The sequence below is a fragment of the Pseudopodoces humilis genome, chromosome 3, assembly GCF_049639895.1.
Source record: "Pseudopodoces humilis isolate 2021_Gansu_Grassland_sample_001 chromosome 3, ASM4963989v1, whole genome shotgun sequence".
Taxonomy (NCBI): Eukaryota; Metazoa; Chordata; class Aves; order Passeriformes; family Paridae; genus Pseudopodoces; species Pseudopodoces humilis.
The window spans coordinates 5251170-5265443 of record NC_142202.1 but is presented as its reverse complement, the minus strand read 5'-3'; the positions used below and the strand labels follow the sequence as shown (position 1 = coordinate 5265443).

Below are 14274 nucleotides of genomic sequence, written 5' to 3'. Positions count from 1 at the left end.
AGTGGTTCCCAGCAAGAAGTGTCTTCCCCTCCTGCTCCCCTCACAAGGAAGCTGTAGCTGCAATGAGGTCTCCCCTCAGTCTCCTCTTTTCCAGGCTGAACAGACCCAGTGCCTTCAGCCACTCCTCACATGGCTTCCCCTCAAAGACCTTCACCATCCTTATGCACTCCTCTGGATGTTCTCTAATACCTTTCTTTTTTTAAATTCTAGTGCCCAGAACTGTCCCCACCCTCGAGGAGAGGCTGGCCCAGGTGAGAGCAGAGTGGGGGACAATCCCCTCCTGGGGCAGGCTGGCAATGCTGGCTCTCCTGGCTGCCAGGGCACTGATGATTCCATGTCTGTGGTCACACTGATCTTAAGAACGATGAAAGAAAAGGGCTTATAAATTTATTTTACACATTTAAAAAAGATAAGCATGGAATAAAAAAGGTACATTTCCTTAGCTCATTGGCATTAAATTTAAGAAGCAGTATGAACAAGCACTGTGAAATTAAAATTTATCTTAAAATAAGATTTAATTCTGGTATTACTACCACATGAAAACCAGTGTGTTGCCCTTGCATGCAAGCAAGGCCTGATTTTGAAACACATATCCATGAAGATGTGTATACATGTTTATATAGGAACTTCACCCAAGAACAATGTTTGCACATCCAGGTGTAAATATATAAATCTAAATATGTAAAAACAACCTTCATTTTTCCCCAAGACTGAATGCATGATGATGCATATTCACAACATGGGCCAAAATGAAATGTTCCTATCAAAACTACACAAGCAGAAACAACAGTTATTTTGAAACTTCTCTGAAAAAGTGGGCCTCAAATCATTAGCTAGTAATCCTGGTTAAAGAGTTATTTGAAATCAATTTAATTTGCTTTATTGTTGTAAAGATCACGTGAGTAAACCGTGAACTTTCTAATATAGAGAAAGGGTTAATTATCACTAAAATAAACTATATGTTCAGAAACAAACAAGATACCAAATAACTGCAGCTGCTAACAGATCACACAAGGGGTTTGAACTTCTGCTGTCACCAGCTGATACGACTTTTTACTAGCACTGAATATGTATTAATCTAAAATTTTGCTTAGTAAATATCATTTTATAAGAGATTTTTCTTTCTATAAATATGATGTTGACTTGTGCAATAATAATGACTAATTATTAAAGACTTTATCACAGTACCAAATGACTAAGATTAACTAAATTTTCTTAAAATGTGTTCTCTAATTTTGATTTCGTATTTTTATTATTTTTCATCATTTTGAATTGCTTCCTACTCTTTGCTTATGCACAACCTTGGCTGACTACCCATGCTATTAAGGCAGTATTTCAGATTTTGACTTCTTCAGTCTTCGCAGTTTTAACTTCCCGAGACCATTTTCCACTTCTTTTTTTCTTTTTTGGGAAAGCTTCTCTGAAGACATGGGGTGCATTTCTACACATGAAGCTGGCACTGCAGGCAGCTCTTCAGTGGCTGTGCTTGGCTCATCTTGGCTTGTCTGCACTCCACTGTTGCTCACAAAAAGAGACCAGGAAGGGTTTTTTCTCAAAGTCAATGATTTCTTGTCAACCACAGTCTTTGTCATGTCTTGCTTTGAAAACAACCTGGAATTAAGAGGTATCTTCTCCTCAAGGAATGGACCCAAACAATTATCATCACACTTATTCATTTCTGTATTGATAGAAGCTAAAGGAGTCCCTTCAGAGGACACTTTTGTGAAATGCTCCAACTTTTCCTCTGAACCACAGGTCTTCAGCTGAGCCTGTGTTTCGGTCACTCTCTGTTTTGGAGCTGGCAGTGCTGACTCAGAGCTGCAAGGAGGGTTCTCACTTAGAAGACTGGCCTCCAACCACTCCAGAGGGTGAGGTTTTTGCTGGCTGTGAACATCATCTGGCTGTCTCCGATTAACATCATTCCTCTGCTCTAATACAGGAAGCTCCAAGCTGCTCTCAGCTGTGTTTGTGCAGTCCTTCAGCAGGCCTGGACTCCTACGTTTCACATCAGACCGAGCACTGAGAAAAGTCTGACAGTCGTTCTTTCTGTTCTCTGTCTGCGAGTCTGCCGAGCCAAGATACACTTTCTTGGAGTCCTTGCTGATTTGAGGTTTGCTTGCACTACTTCTCCTTGGTTTTGTCCTCTTCACACTGCAATAAAGAGGAATTTTGTTTTTTAAATTAAAAAAGAACCTTTACTGACTCCATTTACTGTTTTTCCAACTCTGAAACACCACTTGGGCCACCCTCTTTCTGAATATGGAAAAAATCCCTGTATATCATCTTGACAAGCAGCAATGTTAGTCTAGTGTGGATAATATCAAGTGTTATCCATCTGATTTTCCACTGTGCAAGGGGAGAACCCTATTTATTAATGACTAAGCCACGAAGGAGTGAATTCACACTCTTTTCCAAGAGGCAAAACTGGATTCATTACAGATGTTAAAGGTCAACAGAGCAGAAGTATATTGAATTCCTTTCTGAACTGGTTAGATAAAATAGCATTTCCTAAGTGCCTAAATGATTGCAAACCATTCCCATATATCCACATGCATAATGCATATCTACAGGACAGAGGGGGCAGACGGGGAGAGGCAGTGAGTGTGTCTCTGTGTGAGAGCTCCTAATCTCTATTTTAGAAAGTTCCTCTGGAATTTTTCCCAGGACATTTCAAAGCATTGCTTTAAGTTAACCACTACTCATTTAGTATCAAGCCCATTCATCTGGCAAGGACTTAGGTAATGCAAGTAGATGATATTCTAAAAGGAATTACACAGGAAAATGGGATCACAAGGGACTTGATGGAGTGTCAGTACATAAACACTCCTCAGCAGTGCCATTACCTATGGATCTGGATTTCACACAGCCCATAAGATGAACTTTATGCCCAAGTCCTGAAACTTCATTTTCAGTCTAAACATGTTACCAGAAATGGCCCCAAGCTGAGACCACTTTTGCTGCCCCGCTGTGGCCAAGCAGCTCCCAGGACAGCACATCTAACTCTTTCCAAAGAGGGCTCATCCAAAACAGGTAGAGCTGGAACACCTCCAAAACTAATCTCATTTCTAAAGACAACACAGATGATACAACAGTGGTAAAAAGAAAAGTTGCCAGGGCTCACAGCAAATCCCTGATTTCACAGGTGATTTGGGGCTGCTGGCAGCTCACACAAGTTGGAATGGTCCTGGTACCACATGGAGCAGTGACAAGTTCAGCTGATCAGCTCATCCTCCCCATCCACTCTGCCAGGGATATTCTTTAATTGTGACTATTGATCCAGATTCTCAAATTGAACAAAAAATATATTTGTGAAGTGTTTTTCACCCGATTCAAGCACCACATATTTATTTTGGCTCAGAGCTTCATTCAAGGAAAAACAGCCTGTTTTGACTCTGCTGAGTGCTATGTGTGATATCTATGTGGGTTGTAATAGCTTTCTCCATGCTGTAAAAAACAACGATCATTTTATGTTCTTATCCACACTACAGTAGTAATCTTTCAGTAGTTTAAAACAATCTTTTGTAAAGCAGTTTATATTCTTTAAGATTTTATTACATAAGCTAGATTCTACCAAACCAAATTTTACCAATTATAAATTCCAAAGCTTAGAAAGAATAGTGGCATACATTTTTCTCAGGATGTCTTGCTTAATTTGCTCACTCAGACTAATCTTAAGCTTCTTGTTCTCAGCTGATTCAGTAAAATATTCAGACGTCCCATTGGAAAGTTCTTCTTTCTGCTCCAAAAGAAAATACAGTCTTAAAACATGACACATCAAGCTATGATTATTCAACAGAAAGCTCAACTTCTAATACTAAAATTTACAGCTGTTCTTTATTATTTTGATCTGAGCAGTCTAAAAGAAACAATTATTTTAAATCTTTTAATATTTGGGAGTCTAGTCAGTTCACTCCCCTTGACTCCCAAGCAACATATTTCGTATGCTAAAATACACCACAAACAAACAAGACTGCAATGTAAAGGACGTAGCTTTCCAAACCATCTGAGGAAGCTGTTGGCAAATATTTGACATCTTTGTGGCTCAAACTGTGACAAATGCCAGGAATCTGTCCTGCAGACAGGAGCATGCTTGTCAGTTTTTTTTCTGAAGAGACTGACTGGCGCAGTGGTCTATACACTTATTCTCAGAGGAATTCCCATAATTTTCCATACTTACAAAAAAACATACACAGTGTTATTTGCTCATTGAACAAGGCAAGGGTTAAAACTTTTAATTCTAACATTTCAACGTTTGCAGCTTGTAGTGGTTGGCTACTACAGGACAACAGGGGAATTCTTTCTGGTCTCAGCTAACAGCAGCACCATCCTTTTATATAATACGAGTTTGGGGCGAGCGGGAGGGAAGGAAAATGCTCTTTTTCTTCAAGCTGTGAGCACTTCCTTTCACAATGAAACAATCTCAATCAGAGAAGGGCCATTTGATGATTTCACCATTAACTACCGCATAATCCAAAAAAGTATTCTCTCTGAGGCTATGGAGGAGAGGAAAAAGAAGTGAAGTCAAGAAGAGAAGAGGCTTTGTGCATCTCCTTGCCTTTGAGTGCACTTTTCTCCCTCAGCCTCTGTGATGCAGTCTCTGACAGGGGCTCCCCAAATGCAGACTGCTGCTTTAGCCCATTCCTTGGTGAAGAGAGGGCACTGGAACCAGGTGGTGCGGAAGAAATGAGGGACACAGAGAATGCCATCGAAGGCACAAGACCAAAGTCTGGACATGATTCCTGCCTGGAATACCCCTCAGGAACCTGTCACTTAGGGGAGATTAAGCTCTGCCCATTTGTAGTTCTTATTTAAAGGATAGGGCACCGAGGGGGGAGGGACAGACACCTCCATTCTCTGTCCAAAAGAAATAGCCAGTGAAAACAGCTTCCTATTTTGCAAGCAGAAGGAGCATAGGCAAAGAAGTAAAGCCATTTTGGCACTTAAAAAACTACCATTGTCCTGAGCCTTCCTTTCAGAGACAAGTTACACAAATGTGTGCATTGAGCATTGCATGAAGATCTGCCCACTCATGGTGCAACGAGTGTGCTAAAAGCAGGCAGAAAACACACGGAGCACACATGCACTGTGACACTCAGAAATCAAGCTTAACTAGTTTAATCTGAGGGATTAATTGCTGCTTCTATTCTTGTTGGAGGTAGATTCCCCTAATTTGACTAAATATATTTTAATACTTTGTAAGCTATTAAAGACAGAAATGCTATTAAGATACTCGAGCATTATGTTAATTTTAAGAGAAGGCAGAGACTGTAGAGTCTGTAGAAACTATTTTGATTTCCAGTAACAGTCACACAGCTTGGAGGCTGAAGGGTCTTGCACAATCATCCTGCATCAAAGCAGCTGGAGAGCGCTTGTACTTGGCCAGAGAGCCGGAGCCCATCTGAGTTCCTGCTGCGTGGAAACGGGTAAGGTTAATTCTGTTAAATCTTCTTCAGTCCCCAACGTGCCAAACAGGCCAGGATCAGCAGCCCACTGAGGCAACTCTTGGCACTGTGGTAGGCAATGCATGGAAAGGAGCCCTCGGTACAAAATCCAGGAGAGGACTGGGGATAATTCCTGTCCCCATGTACTCCCTACTGCAGATAAGGAATAAACCCCAGTTCTAACTCGCATCTGACTCCGGACCCTGCAGGACTGGGATGATCCCGCCAGGCTGTGAGGAGCAGACCCTACAGAGTGGCAAGGATGACAAAGTCATGGCACTTGTGAGTTGAGTCAGGCTGGAGCTAATGGCCCCAAGTTGCAGGGCTAACACATTCCCTCACTGCGCTGTCATCAACCTTTTGTTTTGCTTTCAAATAACTTATCACACAAAGCAGTGACAGAAAGGGTTAAGGCTTCAAAAAAAGTAAAAATCAAAATGATTTATATGTGAAACACTTCTGAACATGCCCTCTAAGTACAGTAGATTTTCCCCTTGGAACCACACCCTGTAAGAGCTGTATTTTGAGAGCTGAACAATTAACATAAGGCATATGAGTCAGGCTTTGAAAGACTCTGTGGGAACCAGGGAGCCTTTTGCTATTAGTAGTGATGTAAACTCCCTAAGGCTGGAATAAGTCCACAATAGAAGGCAAAGAGAGTCATAAATAACAACAGCGGGCACTCCATATACTACTAAGACACACAGCCATTATTGGTGATACTTCCTTTATTTTCTTTATTAGACTTAATCATTTTAGTTAATTAAAAAAAAAATAAAACACACTGTCTGTTTTGGGAATACTGTTTATTTCCTATGGGAACTTCAGGACTTGTTAAAGAAAGAAAAAAAGCTAATCTGCTCTCATCCTGCCTAGTAATCCCAGATTCCTTTTAGGCAGTGAAATAATTAAAGAAAAATATTCCAGGCATAAAAGGGAGGACAGCAGAAGCAGACATCATATAAACAATGACACCATGACAGAGAAAAACGTCAAAGCACCGCCAGACTTGCGACTCGACTCTGAAAGAGCTGCAGGGAGTGGGATTGCTGCTAACAAATTAAAACCACATTTCTTGGCAAATTGTTAAAGACAGACCATATTTACATTTGTATAGAGACTGGGTGGGCACAAAAGATTAAAATGCTTCTCTAGCCCTTGAACTGCCAAGTTCTATTAGAAATATGTGCTCTTAAAATCCCAGGGTAAGCTCAGTCCTTTTTGTCACAAAAACTGCAGGAAAGTGCCTGCAGAAGTGAAGCTTACAAAGTCTTACCAGCCTACCTGCTCACAACACTGGCCTCCCCAAACCTGATTTTAAGATCTTTAATATTTCTCCAAAGAGATGTCTGGGGGAAGAAAAATCTCCATCAAAGTATACAGAGAAACATTAGAAATGTTGTTAGGTACAGAATATACTTCCTGTAAGGTTTATCAAATTGAAGATTCTCTTTTTTTTCTTTTTTTTTTAAATCTTACTCCCCTTACTACTCATTCAAGCTGAAAAAGAAACCCTCAAAACTGTAAAAGAGGTGGTCACTGCCAGCTCCAGCTCTCTCCAGGACAGCTGAATTCAGCAGTACAGCATTAAATATCTGTTAAAGTACCCATGGATGAGCACTTGCAGGAACAGCTAATTACCCTGAAGCAGAGTGAAAGCTTTGGCCTTTCCAGTATGACAATATACTCATACAAATACTCTTTTCTTTTTTTTTCTTCCAATCTAATAGTGGGTTGAAAGAAAATTTTCAAAGTGAACACTGCTGCCTGCCTTTCCTGCCTCTCAGGTGTCATGCTTTCTAGTAGTCTCTTACTCTTCTCAGTGTAACAAGCTTATGTACCAAATAAGTAAGACTAAGAGATAATTAAATTTCATGTCTGGTTCCCAACCCCATAATAAAAAACACATTGTTTTTAAAATGAATTTATCAATGTGGCTCATCAAAAATACTTAACAGAATACATCAATGGGTTCAAGAAATCAATTTTTATATCATGGTGCCAAATGGGAAGGGATTATAAAGATAATAATATAGGCAAAGCTATGAACTAAAGTATTCTCCCAGGCACATACAATAAAATTAATGAAATGAATAAGACAGAAACACTTATTTTGGGGAGCTTTATGTAAGTTTGGAATTGCATGATTTCTCTTACTGTCATTCTAAAATGTATCATGAGCTCAACCATCAAAAATAACCTTTAGGTTTCAGAGGTGTCCTAACAGATGACTGACAGATCAGAGAGGTCAGACAGGACTCCTTCCAATCTGATAAACAAAAAGGGCTCCTTAAAGCAAGTGAGGAGGCTTGTGAGGGAAGGATGAATCAGATATTACAATCTAACTGATAAAAAAGTGACAGAGACAGGACTTTGGGTCTCGTCTCCTGCCCTCTCCCAACCCACATGAAGGAAAAGCTTCCCACAGTTTCAAGATGCAAATTTTTTTGCATTTCCAATGTAGTGATGCATCAGTTCTGGCAGTTCTACTTATGAACTCCAACCACATCATAAAACACTTGCAGGAGTTTTCCAAGTACAGAAATGGATATTATTCTCAACGTGAAACACAGTTCCTTGATCGGATTTGTGGAATATTGCTCTATATTTTAAAGTTGACTGTCCTGCTCTAAAAGTCAGTAAATTCCAGTAAAAAACATTAAGGATCATTCCAACTGGTGTTGCTTTTGAAATAGGTAGTTTTAAGGAATGCTGGTGGTTTTCAAAAATACTCCAATTTCAATCTTGAAAAGAATGTAACAACCAGAGCAAACTGCATCTGCCCAGGAGGAGCAGAACTGTTCAACCTTCCCATGACCTAGCACAGAAAGCAAAATCAAACTCCTGGATCAGTACAGTCTTCATTATCTACCACCAAAATACCTTTGAATTCGATATCACAGATTTTCAGTTCTGCTCATCAGGAGATCCTATGGTCTGTACTATGTAGTCCAAGCACTGGCCCAATCTGTTACAAGGCCCTGTGATACACATTCCACTTTCTCAAAACACAAGGTGTGAACCCAAGTTTCTCACTCAATACATAAGTCTTGGCAATTACAAACATTCCAAAGGTCCCCCAGGCATCGCCAAATTAGCTTAAAGCATATGACTTCTATGAGGAAAATGCCTTCTTCCTTTTGAAGTATTTGGTTCAGATTTTAACTGTACTCACATATAGGAGGAATCCCAGACTGCTCTGAGTGTGAGAAGTTCAGAGCTCTCTAGATTTGCATTTGAACACCCACTAAAGAAGAGAAAACAGAAGAACTCCTGCTGTAAATGGCAAAGAACAAATGAAATGTGTTCCTAAAACTTAGAGCTGCAGGGGAGCCTTTTTGTAAATTCAGACCTATGTGTAACACAGAGAGCAAATATCCCATCACACTTTCTAAAGGCACACAAGTGCTCCTGAAACAACTGATTTATTTACATACTGAGCAGCACGTGACACAGGCTGTGTGCATTTGCTTGAAGGCAAGAACTGCTAAAATTAATGTTAAGTAATTGAGCTATTAATTATTCTGATTTTATATACTGATGCTACAAGACTCAGATTCTACCTTCAGAGAAAGTGTCCACTGATAAGAAATGGAGAAGTAGGCAACAGTTTTTCAACCAAAATAACTTCTCTCAATGACACTGAAGAAAAATCTAAAGCATATTAACGGTGAATTTTTACCTTTTTAAAGGAAATCAATGTCTTAAAAGCATACATCTTCAGCCAGCCATTTCCATCAATTTTTATGTTCCTGATTCCAGTAATTATGGAAGAGGACATGCATGCAAGACACACATTTCATGCTTGAAAGATATTTTTATAAAATAAAGGAATAGCAATTTTATGTGGAGCCTGACCCCTTTCTCCAGCTTACAAGTCAAGAGAGAATATCTGAAACAGGCCCTCCTGTATTCCTGTACTACAGCTTTTCACAGCCTGGCATGAGGATCCTCTATGTGCCTACCAAACCTCCCTGGGTATCGAGGCCAGCCAGTGCAGATGTCGCTCAACTTCAGCAACACTGAAGCAAACTTTGCATTCTCCCTTACAGACATAGTGTGGGTTATGTGAGAGAATACTCCTTAGAGTACATGATGCATACAGTGTGATTCAGATGCCAAACACTTTGACAGACACAGGAAAAAACCCCAAAACATCAATTTTATGCTCTTTTGTTCTTTTTATGCAATTACAATATGCAGTAACACCTGGAGGAGATCTTGTAAAGAATAACTAAAACTCTTGATCTCACTGGTTATACAAAACCAGAATATGTAAAAAAAGAACTGCACAGGTCAGGAAATAATTATTGTTCAACAATTTTATGTTTTAGCTTGGTTTCCAAAACCAACACCAGTACACCCACCCCAAAAACTCCCAGGACTTCTGAGCCCACACTGGGAATCTGTCCCCCCAAATAATTTCAAATCATTACAGATTGTTCAAACATCCTGCCATGAACTTTATCACCATATATTTCAGTTTCCTGTTCAGTCAAGTTATGAACTTCCTATTAGTTCTAAGAGATTTCTGCTGAAGACTGAGGAACAGATTGCTCTTTAAAACAATTTTTAGAAGTCCTGTCAAATATCCTTTGCACAATAGGAATATCAAGAATTATTACCAAAACCTTAAGTAAGTTAAACCTTTTCAAATCTCAGAGCCATAAAAATCTCACTGATGCACCACAGCTAAATTAAAGCTTTACTTCCCTGCCAGCCTTCCCCTTGCCCCTCTACCAGGGGTGCCCATCCTCTCCAAGTCTGTGGAGAGGAAAGAGCAGAGAATCAGCTCAAATCCATGTGAACCACCAGCATAAGCTGTGACAGCAACAGTGAGAGGGGAGAGGAAAATGAGGGAGGTGAAAGGATGATGACAGATGATAATATCTTAAATAACCACAAGGATTTGACAAATGGGATCTTGTGAACACTGCTAAGTAGTTAGATTTAAATCAACTGGAGCACTCATAGAAGCAGCAACTACCAAAATGAGTAAAAGATTACTCAATTTGTCCCTACTTTTTGAGGATTGCTTCATGTGGAAATCACTTTACAACCTTAATCATTTATACTGCAGCTACAGGACCATCTATATTTCTGCTCTGCTTCACCTGATTTTGCATAATGAGGTACACTTCTACTGAGGATGTATTCCACTTATTCGTTGGCTTTAAGTCAATAACTACTACTTTTTATTTTATTTTATTCCATATATTCCATTCTAATATTCTGTCTGGTTTTCAGATAAATAATGCTACAGAAAAAGGTTTTCCAATCAATTCCTTGTAGCAATATCTTGGCCTTTTTCCAGTGATCACACAATTAATTCACTCAGCAGTTTGCATGAGAACAGCAATTACTCTTTTCAGTGAAAATACAGTGCATTTATCAACAGATGATTTTCATTTATAGCCCTAGTGCCTCTCTAACCAGTTCTGGGAGGCTTCTCTGAAATTCTCCAAAGCCTTCTCTAGTCTTGACTAATTGAAATAATTGTGTCAGTTTTCATTTCATCATTTGTCCACTTCTCCGGATAGTTAATGCAGCAGACAGCTGTGAGACTTTTGCCATGCAGAAAATAAATCAGTTTGTAAGCTATAAGAAGAAACTCTGACAAGTTCAGACAAATCTCACTGAGGCAATTCACAGCATCACCACTCTCAGGTCTCCTCCCTCCCCTTTTGCAGGAGGTTCCTGCCCCACTCAGAGCTGGCAGAAGGAAGCACACACGCATGCCCCAGCAGCTGCTCCCACCCGCAATTCAGTGCAGGAGTCTAAAATCCAGGGAAGCTTGGTGTGCATGAATCCACAAGACCATGATACACAGAAAGATGAGATGCAGGCACACAGCCCTTTTGGCAAACACTGCTGAAGGAGTGGTAATCTCCAAGGAGAAGAGGCAGACAGCCGGGACAAAAGGGAATACTGTAAAGCTGCTGTAGCTTTCTTTATATGACCGAGTCAAAGACTACAGGATCATTACTCTGGGATGCAGTTTCTCAGAGACAGCAGCCTAATGATTCAAGCTAATTTAAAGCTACCAACAATGAAAAGGAAATCTCACCCGTACCCAATACGTGGTCCTGCCAAGGATCAACACCAAAGGGATCTGGCTGAAAGTGAACCACACAAATAAGAACAAAAAACCAAAACAGAACACCCCTTGTTTTCAGAGGGATCACTGAATGACCCCAGCACTGACAAACACTGAAGACAAGAATGCCCAGGGAAGTGAAGGCAGGAGGAGCACAGAACATGAAGGATGAGTTAAAAAAAAAAAAAAAAAAAAATATATTATTACAGAAGCTTAAAGTGTCAAAAATGAAACTCACCCAAGCAATTCTTTGCCTGTTCCACTCATGTGGCATTCGGATAAAGTTCATTTTTCTGCAGTTTCCCCTCTCTACCTTTTTGAAGGAAGTAGTGAACCCTGTTCATATTTACCAACTGCAGCTTAATGTTTTTCTCCTGTTTCCTATAATGACTGAAAAGAACTCAGCACATTTTCTAAAATCCCAGAAAACTAGATTTTATAAAAATTAAAAAAGCATAGTGACATAAAAAAAACAGCAACAAAACAAATATCACAAGAAATGTAACATTAACATGTTGTGGATGCTCCTTTCAAACCCAGGTAAATCTCAGCTGCTCCTAAAGGTTGCTTTGGCTCCATTCATCCAAATCCTGGCTGTGTGCTCCTACAACGTTTTTTTGCATCACAATTGGCCAGTGTGTGGGTACAGGATGAGATGGATGGTGAGAGTGAACTGACATGATGGAAAACTAATCCTCCAATGAAAAACAGAGAAACTTAACAAATAAATAATTTTCTGCTAGATCAAGTCAATGAACTAATTCATTCTCAACTGAAGAATCACTTGGTCCATTGTAACCAGAAAGGAAAGGAATATGTAGCTGGATGTAGAGGGGATGTGGAGTGACCTTTTCAGTAGTAGCCCACCAGCACAGCAGTTTCACTGTGACATTTTATACACATATATAGATATACACACATGCCAAGATTTGTACTTACAGTGTGAATTGTGCAATTCTATTTCACAGCATTTCCTTCTTCCCCTACCCAATCTGATATCACTTAACAATAAGTCTTTAAAGCATTTAAGATAACTAAATTCCACATAAAGTCCTGTACTAATCTTTACAAATTGCTGCTATCTGAAGTTTTTGTTCTACATTCCAATAGACACACTCTTCCAGCAGCATACACTCCAGTGGGACAGATCTGTTAATTACAGCTAAGTTTCATGTTTGCATGAAAGAACCAGCAGCCTCTTCCCAGCATAACCAAAACCCAAGCAAACCCTGCCACTAAGGCTCTTAAGAGTTTTAAGAATAAGAATTCTCTAATGCTCCTGAAGAGTATTACAACGACACAATTTATAAATCAGACATGTATGAAGATTAAATAGTTTATTCCCCTGCTGGGGATTTAAAAACTCCAGGCACATCTTTAGCACCTTTTTCTCCATGTGTACCTGTGAGGGTTTGGTTTTTTTGTTGTTTTGGTTTTTAAAGAGCAATATTCTGCTGGAAAAGAACCTTTATTTTTGTGTATTATCCTCTGTAACTTAACAAGGCTCAGTGGAAACCCCGAGACCTTTTTAATTAAGACAGGATCTCCTACTCCCCACTTTCTTTTCTGATTTTACTCAAATAGTAATTTCAAATTTCCACTTCAACATCATCTTTAGCTTAACCTCCTACATGCTTGCCCTAGAAGTGCTTCCTCTCATAGATTCTGGTATAAAGCCGATGTGGTTATCAATGAGTACTCCATTGTTTGCACATTTTCAAATGCTCATAAGCCTTCCACCCATTTCCATTTCCACCATTTCTCCAGATAATCCATTTCCAATTTTCCATTTTAGCTCTCCACATGATAATAATCGAGAAAATGTCGTCACTGACAAAGATGACTAATCTCTCCAGAGGTCTTATATAATTCCTTGAGTTTCCTCTTTTGCCATGTTCTCAAATCTGTCTTCTTTTCAAGATAAAACTATTCAAGATTATAAACACAGTTTGATAAAACAGGAAACAATGGTTTTATGTTTAAACTTTGCATTAATCACTCAGCCTATTCTTCCATCTTTTCCTTAAGACTTCCCATTTGCTTATGTAATTTCAATAACTAGCTATATTGTTTCTTTACTAGAGATTTCCCTTCTTCCAAAATGCTTATTACTGCCTGCAGCCTGAGTTTTAAACATAACCACAGACACACCCATTTATAAGTATATCCTAGAAAATTACATATCGATAGATTTTCTTCTATTTTATTTCATCTCTGCTCCTTAGAGGTGCTCTCAAATATTTTATTAGTTTATGCTTAAAGCTAATTTCACAGAGACTGTCTAATCCACCCTAACCTTAGTCTTACATGAAGCATCACAGAAGGATTAAAATTGGTTCTCCCAGCAACTGATGCTGAGGTTTGTGCTTGTGAATATATCAAAAGCAATCTAATTATAATCTTTCCTAAGGTGCAGGACATAAAAACTTCATTTCACAGCTAGCTACATCCCTTGAAACTTGTGGTTTAAGCACAGCCTATTTCAGAGATACACAGAACAGCCTAAAAAGCAGTGAAAAGGCAAAGAATAAAGGGCTGAAGACAGGTGAAGGAAGAGAGCTGCAGTGAATGAAGGCAACATGCACCAAGCTGACATAAAACTGGTTCCAGGTAATGGGAAAGGGGAACACTGAGCCAAATTTGTCTTGATAGAGCTCAGGAATGAAAGCTTGACCTAGACCATAAACCAGCATGAAAACAGTTTTAATACATAATCACTAAGTCTTGACAAAGTCA

General features: G+C 39.4%; 1 protein-coding gene across 12 annotated transcripts in view; it reads right to left on the bottom strand.

Moving 5' to 3' along the window:
* Nucleotides 1-373: 373 nt before the first annotated feature.
* Nucleotides 374-14274, bottom strand: part of SLX4IP (SLX4 interacting protein) — a 71790-nt gene continuing 57889 nt past the window's right edge. For 11 of the 12 annotated variants that reach the window (XM_088053880.1, XM_088053875.1, XM_088053879.1 and 8 more), the window contains 2 exons: nucleotides 3627-3739; nucleotides 374-2151 (listed from right to left, as the gene is read on the bottom strand). In XM_088053880.1, coding sequence (XP_087910006.1) covers nucleotides 1323-2151; nucleotides 3627-3739 — 942 coding nt within the window. In that variant the 3' untranslated portion in view covers nucleotides 374-1322. The remainder of the gene's footprint in view (nucleotides 2152-3626; nucleotides 3740-14274) is intronic. The other variant, XM_088053878.1, reaches the window with a different exon arrangement.